Raw genomic sequence first — 13,347 nt, forward strand, 5'->3', positions numbered from 1 at the left:
GTGCACCTGTATATAACTATATCCATGTCATGAAAGGAGGAATACATTTTGAATATTGTTCTAAGATGACATAAACTTGTTCTTACTAGTGTACATTTGTTTTCATTAATGATATTTGTAATGACAGTTAGGTATGATAAATAAATACTGCATCATTTCTAATGGTTTGCCATAACGGCTAGCTAAGGTTGTTCGTTATGGTTCCAAAAGAGGCTATAAAAGCCCAATAACAAACTATCGAAGGCCGGACAATATAAAAACCAAATTCTTCACAGGTTATAAGGGAGACAACTTCATGTTGTATGTTGGGCTGTGCCAGCCTACCTCAAGCAGGGAAGCTCTCATAGTGTCATCAGTAATGTCTTCAATGATGGCTTCAATGTTGGTGTTTTTCATTCCAGTGAGGTGCTGGTAGAGCGTCTCTGACAGGAAGCGGGGGCCTGGACCACCATGAACTATAGAAGTTGCAATCATCCTCCCAGCATGAAAGTATTCGTCATCTTTTGCAGCTGTTGATATTTTTTGTCAAATTATTATCACGTTAACCAACAGTTGCCACGTTATCATAAAGATATACAGTATAAGATAATGTAATTGTCACGTAAATACAGCTGCAAAATCCATAAGCAGCTCCTATATTTACAGTACAGTATTGAACATAAGACAGATTTGCGAACATCATTACCTGCATTGTCGAACGTGAGGAATTTCCTGTCCTGTGGACCATCAAATATTCTTCTCATTCTCAGGCATTCCATTAGGAGGGTCAGGAACTCACGCTTGGGACCACCAGTGTCCACTCCATCCTCAGTTTGTCCCTCATCGTCAGTAAACTTAACCTGCATCTGATGAGAGGGGTCGAATGAGGCCCCTTTGAAGCCGCGGATTGCTCCATCCCATACATTGGATCGGTTAATATTAAACCTGCTGCAAGAAGTATTTTTAATTTTTGCAGAGAGTTCTGCAACAACGTCTGGCGCAGTCAGGTATTCTGTGCTGGGAAAGACAAAGTGATGTATTGTAATATTAAATGATGAAGCTATAATAAGATTTACAGTATAGAATAAAAAAATGAAGTGGTAAAAGTAACAATTAATACCTTTCCTCTGCAGTTTGCTCCGTTTCCTCTTCTGGCTCAGACTGGCTATCAATAATGATAAGTGCATTCACATGTGTGTAGTTGCTGCAGTGAGAAGACAGTTGAATAATTACTTTTAAATACATAATATATGCATGACAGTCATATTTACAAAAGGATGTCGATCCTTTTCCTGGTTTTTTTTCAATACATTGGGTTCTAAACTGACAACAGCACTTTGTCATACTCCTGCACAATCCTTGTAAACATTTGAGATGGATGCAACAAACAATATCTGATCTTTGAAAAATATTTGTGGGTGTTTTTTGTATCGTCTTCACTAAGACGTAAGTTGTTGTCGGTGTCATTTGGAAATGTATACAAGTATAATTGTTCTACTTCCTGGCAATGTTACCCACTGTGATTGGAGGCTATACAAACAATTAAATGTAAAAATAAAAATACACACCAAACAACTGTGTCAGGATGCAACTGTCAACATGGTTTACCTATAGAAGGTGTTCTGACCCGGGGCAGACTGGACCTCTTCCTGGAATGGGGTTGGTGCTCCATCCTATTTTTACCCAATAAATAATAATGATGCAGTTGATCTAATGACAGTGTCATTAGCACACAAAGGTATTTATTGATTTCATGTTCACAAGTTCAAACCTACATGGTATAATTACATTTGTAATTAGTCTTTCCCGATCAGACGCTGGTTGTGGGGGCCTGAGAGGTCTGATAAAGGTAAACAAAAAATATATTCAAACTACTGTACTGTTAAAACATTCTGCTTCTTGTGGCACAAAATAACATGTTGACAATGTTTTATTTGACCCAGCAAACTGTTGTCCATTCTGGGAGTACTCTGTTCATTTGGAAAGTCCCACACCTGCATACAACACACAAATGACTGACTGAAATACAATTAACTTAATTAAGAATAAATGCCACGATAGATCCAAACTGACCACGGTGTCAGCAAGACTGTCTCCAGATGGCAACTTTACAACAACCACACTGTCCTCGTCACTTGAAGAGGTTGTTCCAGTGTAACCTAAGAAAATAAAAGTGTCATGATTAATACTATAAAAATAATTGTTCCCCTACGTCTGTACCTATTATCAAATGTTGGTTTGAATCCTGAATTATTGGATTGACATCAATCAGAAAGGATTCAATCGAAACACAAAATGTTTGTGAAATGTACATTATATTGTTGACCGTCCTTTTCACTCTCACATTAGGATTTACATTGGGGCACAACAAACCAACATTGTTGTGAGAAAAAGGTTCATTTAGAATTACAATCCATAAGAGGGAATTTATATTTAGTTTGAACAGAAGGAACGTTTGGAAGCTTTTGTTGATACTTAAATTCCATTTCTTCTGCCACTATTCATAAAAGACCATTTGACCTCATAAGTTCAACCACGAAGAGAAAGGAATGAAGGGTGGAATGAATTATGTTAAGACATAGACAGAACAACTGTTATGTTTACATTTGAACTATTATACAGTTTAGTGCTTTAAACAAGGGGGAATATATGTCAGAAGCACTTACAACTGTTTTCAACGGCTTCAAGAGTACAGATGTACAACATAATTCGTTGGTAGGGCTTTCCAATGGCCTCTTTGTACATCTGTACTGTGAAAGGGGTGTCCGTTCCGGGGATATTTGTTATCACCCTCGCATCAGGGTACAACATGACATGGGCACCATCTTCCAAGTCCTGGTTAAAGGCTTTCTGCTTTTTTACGGCAGCAGCCAACAGTTCTCCACATGCCCATTGAGGTTCAACATTAAGGGGAAGTGACCTCCCTCTCACGGGTTTAACCTGTTAAACCCTGAGCCTGTTTTTCAGGTTTCAGGCTCGAAAATGACATTCCCAGAACAAATGACTATAACTTCACTTCTAAAAGGTTTATATGAATAATTGTTGTTATCAAAGCAAGGTTACATCTGTGAGTTGGATCTAGAAGTGTCGGAATCAATATAGATGTTTCTGTGTCAGAGTACATTCAGATGGAACATAGCAAAAAAATGTAAATTCCTGTCTCCGCCTAAAGAAAACCCATTACTTATAGTGAAGACCAACCTTGAATGATGGGTTAGTAGCCTAAAAGCTTTAGGAATCCAAAGTATAACATATACCCTGTACCCTGTATCAAGATTCAGGCAAAACAAGTGACATTTGACCTTTTTAGAGAGGTTTATGAAAATAAAGTCCAGGCGGAATAAGCTTTGGGCACATTTGGTTCCATCAGTGCCATTTGACCTTTTTCAGGTACCAGACTATACAAATCATTGTATTACATTGAATCATCACTATAGGTATTCATTCCACCCAAAAAAAAAAATAATAATTTTTTTTTTAAAATAATTTTTAAAAATATATATTTTTGTGTGTGTGAGTGTCTGTACTAGGTGTGTGTAAATGTAGGTGTGTGTGTGTATGTGTAGGTGTGTATGTGTAAGTGTAGCTGTGTGGGTATGTGTAGGTGTGTGTAGCTGTGTGGGTATGTGTAGGTGTGTATGTGTAAGTGTAGCTGTGTGTATGTAACTGTACCAACGCACTATACAATAAAACCACACTGTAGGTCATTGTGTGTAGGTGTACTTGCACAATAAAAAAAAACAGAAACATAGGTAACATTTGACTCCAACTGGGGCAGATTTATTTCAAACATTTTACCAACACACTATAGGCATGTAAAAACAAACATTTTACCAATGTACTATACAATAAAACCACATTGTAGGTTTGTAAAAACAACAAATATTTTACCAACACACTATACAATAAAATCACACTAGGTATATAAAAACAACACATTTTTTTTTTTTAAATAAACACTCGCAAAACGTTATACCTACCTGAACTTTATACCTACCTGAATGTTCCAGTATTTAGGTCGTGCCACTCCCTGAAACAGTTCTTTTTGACAGTGAAGCACAGAGGGACCTGGCACTTCCTGCAGTACACAGGTGTCTTCACCCTTTTGAGTCCAGCATCTAGGCCCCTCCTGCAGTTCTTCCTGACCTTGGTGGCATCTTCCCCATAATACTCGGACATGCATGTGAGTGGTGGAGGAGGGGGTGGTGGAGGTGCAGGGCCTTCAGCAGGGCCTTCAGCAAACTCCAACAATTCTGCAGCAAGCTGCTCCCTGAAAGTCTTCTGGGTGTGTGGCTTTGTCCTGCTGGGGTCACTCCTCATCTAACAAATGTGGAAAAACAAAGAGATTAGATTAATTCACTGGCTTATACTTATAGGATAATATTGGACTATAAATGAATAATATTACATCAAATAAATAAGTAAACATGTATATGCATTCACTGGCCATTCATTTAGAAAATGTAACTCCAAAAAGACAAGTAACACTATTTAGCATTTTGGCTAAGCTAACACTGTGATGCAGTTCCACCAAACACAAAAGTAATATATAAAAAGGATAATATTGGACTATAAATGAATAATATTACACCAAATAAATAAGTAAACACATATATATATATATATATATATATATATATATATACATATATATATATATATATATATATATATATATATATATATATTCATTCACTGGCCATTCATTTAGAAAATGTAACTCCAAAAAGACAAGTAACACTATTTAGCATTTTGCCTAATCATTCCTGTAGCTTCTTGGCTAAGCTAGCACTGTGACGCAGTTCCACCAAACACATAAGTAATATATAAAAACAGAGAGATTACATGCCTTTCCCGTGGTGGAAGTTCAACATCCGAGTCACTACTGTCCGGATCCAGGTCTGGCTGGAGGAGATCTTCATCATCCGACGAAAAGTCATCTGGTATGAGCTATCGTCAGCTAGCATCTCTAGCACCTGCTCGCCTCGGTGGTGAAGCTCTCCCTTCTGGCTGCGTAATGCGTAATGGAGCCGGAGCGTGCATAGTTTATACTAGGCAGGATCATATCTTTGGAACCCATTGGTCGATTTGGGTGATTGACACCTTTTCTGAACCGTTAGAGCCAATAGAATCGAGTGACAGTTAGTAAGTCCCGCTAAACACTTACGTCAAGTAGAGAGAGGTTTGCGTAAACAGCACGTGAGACAGCATTAGCTCGGGACCGCAAAACTTTATACCTACTCTGCTGCCATGAATGTAATGATAGATTATCAGGAACAATTCTAAAGTGACTAATAGACATTGGATTAACCTTAAGAAGCGTTTTTATTCCCTTGAACACGAACTTTGATCACAAAACAGCAACGGTAAGACATAATTATTGTTATGGTTTTGAAAACTGTTTTTTTCTTCTCTGTTCTGGTTGATATCTCAGTGAGTTTGTGTCCTACAGTGATGATAGTTATAACAAAAATAATCTGTGGAGTATCAGCTTTCAGATGATATGTAGTTTGTGCAGAAAATATTAAGTTTTAAAGATCGTTTTTGCTAGTTAGCACCGGAAGTAGCATCTGCCCGTTTTAGCTAAGGGCTAATGCTAACGCTTCTTGTGAGACTTGTGTTTTGTTTCGGTAAAAATGGTTCGTATAGTCAGTTAGCTGAGATTCTTCTCGTTAATCTGGTATAACACATTAATAGGTTTTTAAATATTAAGATGCCCTGAGACAGAGTGTCGTGAAAAAAAAACCCAGGGTCCCCGCCGGCGGGGACCTTCGGGCTTAACAGGTTAAAGACCTTGGACCGGACCAACCCGATTTGTATATATCGCAGCAAGCTCGTGAAAAAGACAAAACGTATCAACGAGGCTTCTCACATAGCTGGTACAGCAGAAAGGCATGGATAGCTGGATGCAAACAGGTAAATGCTGTCTTTTGTTTCCCATGCTTGCTCTTCAAACAGCCGGGGACAGATACGATCTGTTCAGAAACTAGACAAAAGTTAAACAAGTACAAACCACAGACTGTCTGTGTCATGGAGAATACAGTCGCTGGTTTATTTATGTCTGTATAGGCCGTTGTTGTGAGTGTGGACGGTCGGAGCATATATAACGTTATAGCTTAGCCAAGCTCCATTCAGAAAACAAGCATTCTAAAAGGTTTTTCGCCTGCCGTCTGTCTGCAGACTTGTCAAAGCATTAATTCATGGTTTTTACTAACCGGTATCAGTATGTTGTTACGTCGGCATCATTTAGAAACGTGTATTACAATTTAATCACGGTAAAATATGTTCATTTTGTTGTAGCTCCCGAGCCAGCGCGTCTTGTTTGAATGATGCGAGTAAACACAGCTGGCAGCCGCGGTGAAACTCGAGCGACTAGAGCGATGTGATAGGAGCGTTTAGAGCGAAGCGAATATTCGCATCGCGTCCGGTCTGAACGCAGCATTAAAGCGAGCTCCGCGCTGCACTGGAAACGCGCCATTACATCGCCAGAAGTCCTAATTTAAGGGGTCATTTCTCCCAAAAAAAAATGTTTTACTCACTATATCAACAGCCTCACCAAAAATATTTTCCACCAGCCGCCACTGGACGTAGCCGACCTTGGGCGGGCTTACCTGAATGCGCGTGCATCACACCGTATAAAAGGAGGCCTCGCCTCCTGACTATCATCCTTTTCTCTTCAGCAGCGGAAGTGATTCCACGGAGCTTAAAAAGACGAGAAAAATAGAGAGTAATGGAGTCAGTTCTTGACCACAGGACCTGCCCGAAATGTCCAAACCTGATCGCGGAGGCGGATCCACACCCCTTCTGCTTTCTGTGTATGGGACCACCATGGGCTTTTTTCTTATTCAACGGTGTGAGTGTGGAGGATATATGCACAGCGGCGTCTTGGTCGACGCCAGGCCCCTTCATAAGGTTTTATCTCTTGGACATGTCGGGCTCTTTCTCCTCGTCTGTGCTTGCGGGGGCAACACAGGACTGGTAGGGGGGGGGGGGTTGTGGGATCAGTTGGCATCTGACCCCCTCCCCGGACGTAATGCGCCTTCGCTGTTCTCGAGCCCTCTGGGGGTCCCGGGATGGGCTGGGCCCTTACAGGTCTGGAGGGCTGCTCTCCTCCAGGAGGGGGGTAGCCCTCCACACTTTAGTCCAAACACTCTGCACGGGGTCAGTGTTTGAGTGTGGGGCATGGGCTCTGGCGCTCTCCCTGTTTTCCTTAGGGATTCAGGGAGGCAGGCGTGTAGTAAGCCCATTCGGGGCCGAGGGGGCTCTCCCGATCCGTCTGTGGGGGGGGGGGGTCCACCGGCACTGTTTTTTGAGCACACTTTCTGCGAGGTAAGCGCAGCAGGGTGTGCTCTGTCAGCCACAGCCCAGATTTCTCCTCGGTTATAACCGGGTTAAAGGAGAATGTGGGGCAGCAGCTGCTGACCATAAAAGCCGGTCAGGGGCAGTAGGGTGGAATGTTGTTGTTGGACGACAGTGCACGTATAAATCGCGGCTCCACCCACTGTACCCATAGAGTCCAGTAGAGGGCGGAGCCTGTTAGAGATATAACGTTGGGTTACGTATTGTAATCCTTGTTATATTAGCACAGGCCTCTACTCAGGGCACTGTCTGTCCTATTCCGCTCGCTGAAGAGAGGTGTAGGATGATAGTCAGGAGGCGAGGCCTCCTTTTATACGGTGTTATGCACGCGCATTCAGGTAGGTCCGCCCAAGGCCGGCTACGTCTATAGAAGTCTCAGTGGGAGAATGCTTGCAGGGTAAGGTAGTACCCATAGAGTCCAGTAGAGGGCTCCGCCTGTGCTAATATAACAAGGGTTACAATACGTAACCCAACGTTATTGCATGATGTTGAAATTGGTTTGCCATGAATTTAGTGATGGATTGTAAAGATTTGAAATGTAGCATTTAACCTCTTAAGCCCTGACCCTGTTTTTAAGGTTTCAGGCTCGAAAATGCTATGCCCAAAACAAATGACTATAACTTAACTTCTAAAAGGGTTATATGAATAATTTCTTTTTTCAAAGCAAGGTTACATCTGTGAGTTGGATGTAGAAGTGTCAGAATCAATATAGATATTTCTCAGTCAGAGTAAATTCAGATGGAACATAGTAAAAAAAGGTAAATTCTTACCCCCGCCTAAAAAAAAAACATTACTTATAGTGAAAACTACCCTTGAATGATGGGATAGTAGACTAAAAGCTTTAGGAATCCAAAGTATAACATATAATAAGTACCCTGTATCAAGATTGAGGCAAAACAAGTTAAATTTGACCTATTTAGAGAGGTTTAGCTAAAAGTAGTCCAGGCGGACTGACCTTTGGGCACATTTGGGCACATTTGGATACCATCAGTGCCATTTGACCTTTTTCAGGTACCATACTGTAAAAATCATTTTATTATCACTACACGTAATCATTCCATCCAAATACAAGTGTTTTTTTTTTTTAAAATACATTTTTTTTGTATGTAAATGGTGTGTGTGTGTGTCTGTGTGTGGACTTTGCCACAGCCCTTACATGTTTATCACCCGACTAACACTTCTAGGAAGGTTTACTTACACAATAACAATTAGGAAACACTTGTCTCTTGTCTTGAGCAGATTTATTTCAAAAATAACACAAAACAACGACACTAAAACCAAAATACCACCACAAGCATTTTTTTTGTAAATACTGGCAAAAAAGAAAAAATGTACACAACCTGAATGTGTTTAGTGTTTTTGAATTGAGGCACCAGGCACTTAGTGCAGTAGATAGGTCTTCACCGTTGTGTTGCCAGCATCAGAGCACCTCCTGAGCGCGGTGGCATCTTCCCCATAATACTTGGGAATGCATACGAGTGATAATGGGGGGGAGTGGTGGTGGTGGTGGTGGTGCTGCTGCAGGGGACTTCACCCCTCATGTCTGCAGCAAGCTGCTCCCTGAAGGACTTCTGGGTGTGTGGCTTCGTCCTGCCGGGGTCACCCCTCATCTTGTGCAGCTCCTTGTGGAGAAGGAAGCTGTTCACCACTGCAATGTCTAGAAAATGGTAAAAAAAAAGGTCTTGTACCATTTCATGGTTTTGTGGTGAACACTGTAGTACCCAATCAAAGCATCGGACACATCCACGCAGCCCATGCTTCTGTTGTAGTCCATCACAGTGTCAGGAACGGTAACAACCTTAGTCTTCCACACACCAGCCCGTTTCACTTTCCTCCTGACAGTCTGTCCACTGAATCAGAAGATGCAGAGGGAGGCTGAGTTAGTACTGGTGCAGACGTCTGGCGGCGTAGCTTGGATGTTGATGGCTCTGGGGCAACTGTATGCTGATCTGATGCACGTCGTAGCTCGGATGAGGCAGATGTTGATGGCTGTGATCCAGAAGCCATTTGATACTCGTCTTCATCACTGTGAAAACAAATGTGGAAAAAACAATTACTTTGATTACTTCACTGGCTTATTCTTTCAAAAATGTAACTCAAATCAGAAATAATTCCTCCATTTAGCGTGTGTGAAATAACAGTATACATATATATGTGTGTATACTGTTATTTCATATATATATACTATAGCGTGTGTGAAATAACCGTATAGCCTACATATATATATATATATGTGTATACTGTTATTTCACACACGCTATAGTATATATATATATCATATATATATACTATAGCGTGTGTAAAATAACAGTATACATATTATGTATACTATTATTTTACACACGCTATAGTATATATATAGACTGATATACAATACAGCTTTATTTATAAACTGCTGTTAGTCAATGTCTGTAGAACTACAAAACAGCATCCATTTGGCTAGTGTGGAATAACAGTATATATATATATATATATCAGGGTTGCCAACTTTGGGTACCTGCCTGGAGTGAGATTTTGATATCATGGGTTTAATTACACATATGCGCACAAAATGACTGCTAGCGTGTCAGTAGCAGGACCTTAGCATATATATAGGATATACATACAATATATACAAATACATAATATTGGACACAGACTATAAAGGACACACAGTTTCATTCACTAATGAAAGTCAAACACATGTTTGTTTCCACTGTTTTATTGTCTAAGCAATTAATTGACTTATCGTACGATAAATAAAAATTACCTCGATAAATTGCCATTTACATGAGGATGTGACTAGCAGTTTGAAAGTATGTACTTGAATTATTATTAAATATTATCATTATGTCAGTGCTCTAAAATGATACAACGGTGCCAACAATATTTTTTATCATTTTTTTATTTATTTTTTTATCATTTCTACTGGATCTTAGATCTGCGCATGCGCAATACGAGTCGGCAGTGGCGGCTCCAGAGTATTTTTGTTGGGTAATCCATGGTAGGGCTAACCCATACAGTGGTGGGGCTCAAGTCAGTATTTGCAATGTAATTACATACACGCCCCCTTGACAGTGAAAGCCACGCGTGAGGTCTAGATTATTTCCCCGTCTCAATCCAAATTGAACTGTATGAAATAAAAAGGCACATTTGTCTTGTAGTAAATGAAAAGGGATCTGGAGCCAATCCAGCAATTTCCCCACAAGTGAAAAAGTTGACTTGCTGAAAACCCAACCCCTGCAGGGGGGTCTGGGGGGATTCTCCCCCAGGAGATCTTTTGAAATACTAACAAAATACACATTCTGGTACTCTCTTGAGAAGAAAAATAAATACATCTATTACTACACGACATATTTAAAAAAAAAAAATGAATACCATTTTAGTTTTGTGTTACTTTGTTCTGAAAGCTGAACCTGCTGCTCCTCACTGAGAGAAGAGGGAAGAGGCTGTGAATTACTTTACATTGTGGATAAGGCTGGATAGCCCCCATTGTTCTGTGTGTCAAAATGAAAGACAGCCCACACACCTATCAATCATCAAACCGTGGGGTCTTATTTCGTTAAGTGTTGATTTCTATCAACACGTAATGTTGTATATAGAGATGTACTACAGCAAAAGTATTCTCCGTCGGGACTTCCTGCAACAACACCACGCCGTTATCTTGATTCTGATTGGCCAGAAGACATTATCAAAGATGTTCTATTGAGAAGACGATCACTACGTGACAAACGTTTTCAAAACCGTTTCTAGTCTTCGGTATTCTTGTTTTTGGCGTGAGAATAGTTTGGGCAGCGTGAGAGCGTGAGATTGAGAGTGAAAGCGTGTGTCACACGCCAGATGCGTGAGAGTTGGCAACCCTGATATATATATATATATATATATACTGGGTTGATATACAATACAGCTTTATTTATATACTGCCGTGTTATAGTCACGAAATACAATTAATCTATTTATACGTTCACCAACATGATGTTGCCATTGTTTTAGTTTCTCACGGAACGATAACGCTACAACAACAAAGCGGCGTCCATTTTGTATTTTGCGAGTGTGGAATTACTATAGATTACACCAAATACACAACTAATAGATACAAACAAAGAGAGTACATACCTTTCCTGAAGTTCATAATCAGGGTTTCCTGCTGTTGTCTCTGTGTTCTCTGTTCGCTGTGTTGTCGCTTCGCTGTGTTCGTTGCTGCTGTGCTGGAGCGGTTGTGCGGCTGCTTCTGCTACGTCTGTGCGTAAAGCAGCCGCTGCTGGCATTATTCATACTACGCAGGATCCTATCTCTGGAACCCATTGGTCGATTTGGGTGATTGACACCTTTTTTGAAACGTTGGAGCCAATAGAATCGAGGGGGAGTTAGTAAACGCAGCTAAACACTTACTTCAAGGAGAGAGAGGCTCGCGTAAACAGCACGTGAGAAAGCCAAACCCCGGACTGCAAAACGTTATACCTACGATGCGGCCATGAATGTAATGATGGATTATCAGGAACAATTCTAAAGTGACTAAGAGACATTGGATTAACCTTGAGCAGCGTTTTTATTCCCTTGAACACGACTTTTGATCACAAAACAGCAACGGTAAGACATCATTATTGTTATGCTTTAGAACACTGTTGTTGTTTTCTTGCTCTGTTCTGGCTGCTCGCTCAGTGAGTTTGTGTCCTACAGTGATAATACTTATATACAAATAATCTGTGGAGTATCAGCTTTCAGCTGATATGTAGTTTGTGCAGAAAATATTAAGTTTTAAAGATCGTTTTTGCTAGTTAGCACCGGAAGTAGCATCAGCCTGTTTTCACTAAGGGCTAATGCTAACGCTTCTTGTGAGACTTGTGTTTTGTTTCGGTAAAAATGGCTCATATCATTAGGTTGCTGAGTTTTTTCCCGTTATTTGAGTATAAGACATTCATAGGTTTTTAAATATTAAGAAGCCGCCAGACGCTGTCTCCTGCAGTGACGTGTTTTTCCGCCCGGTATCGGGGGGGCCGGGTTTAAGAGGTTAAGTGTATCTCAGTTACAATGTTGTTGTATTAACAAAACAGACACCGATGGTGCAGCACTGTACTGTACCTCCTTAAATAAGCATTGTTTCCTTAACAAATTGTTTTTGCGCTGAATTTTTTTTTTCAAAGGGGGTACATTATTGAAAAATGTTTAAGAACCACTGCATTACATAACTGTAAAACTTATCATAACATCTTATATATATAGCTCTTTTCTCACAAAAGAGCCGCTCGAAAGTCCCTGCTCTCTAGCAGGGACTTTCGAGGGGGTAAAAAGGTTCACATTAACTAATTTTAGTACCGGCTCTTTTTGGTGTGAACGCGATAAAAGAGTTCACATGAACTAAGTTCACATGAACCTTTGTGGGAAAAGTACCGCAGTGTGAATGCTCCTAATGATATGAACTCAGAGCCGGCCCGTAGCGCTGGCGTAATAGATGTTCGCCTAGGGCGCCAGATCTGTGGAGGCGCTGCGCTGACAGCTCTGGGAGGGAAAAACACTTTTTTTTACCGTTGGTGCTCATCCTAATTTTCGGCCTTGATGTAACAATATTCATAATTAAGTAAATGTAACACCCTTTTCATCCCGGTTACACGTTTCATTTGCCCTGTACGATGGGCGCTGTAGGTCTAAGTCAGGGGTCTGCAACCTTTTTGACCAAAAGAGCCATTTTGCTCCTTTTTCCAAAACATTTTTTTGTCTGTAGCCGCAAAACATATTGCATAGTTTTTTATTGTTATATCAGACAAAAACTACAGTTTTTTTGCATTTATTAGGCTATTTATTACATGATATAAAACTGTTAACCTCTAATAAGAAACAAAGAACTCTTATAAGGAGAATTAAAAATAATACACAGGCCTACTTTAAAATAAATTAAACACAGCACTTGGGGAGTCTGCACATTTGAAGGGAAAACAAATATTATTAAAATGGGCCCACTTTGAAATAAATATAACATATAGCTGCACCCTAAAAAGAGTTAAAGGTAGGGTAGGTAAGAATGGAGAAACC

At 40.3% G+C, this 13,347-nt stretch overlaps 1 protein-coding gene across 1 annotated transcript; it reads right to left on the bottom strand.

Annotated features, from left to right (window-relative positions):
- Nucleotides 1-324: 324 nt before the first annotated feature.
- LOC117534688 (G2/M phase-specific E3 ubiquitin-protein ligase-like) lies at nt 325-11,585 on the bottom strand (the record flags this gene model as incomplete). Its single annotated transcript, XM_034198920.1, has 3 exons — nt 11,434-11,585; nt 686-924; nt 325-509 (listed from the first exon to the last, which is right to left on the bottom strand). Coding segments are annotated over exons 1-3 (576 nt in total), but the record flags the coding sequence as incomplete, so codon positions are not given.
- Between the last annotated feature and the right edge of the window lie 1,762 nt (nt 11,586-13,347).

Source organism: Gymnodraco acuticeps, unplaced genomic scaffold (genome assembly GCF_902827175.1).
Source record: "Gymnodraco acuticeps unplaced genomic scaffold, fGymAcu1.1, whole genome shotgun sequence".
Classification (NCBI taxonomy): domain Eukaryota; kingdom Metazoa; phylum Chordata; class Actinopteri; order Perciformes; family Bathydraconidae; genus Gymnodraco; species Gymnodraco acuticeps.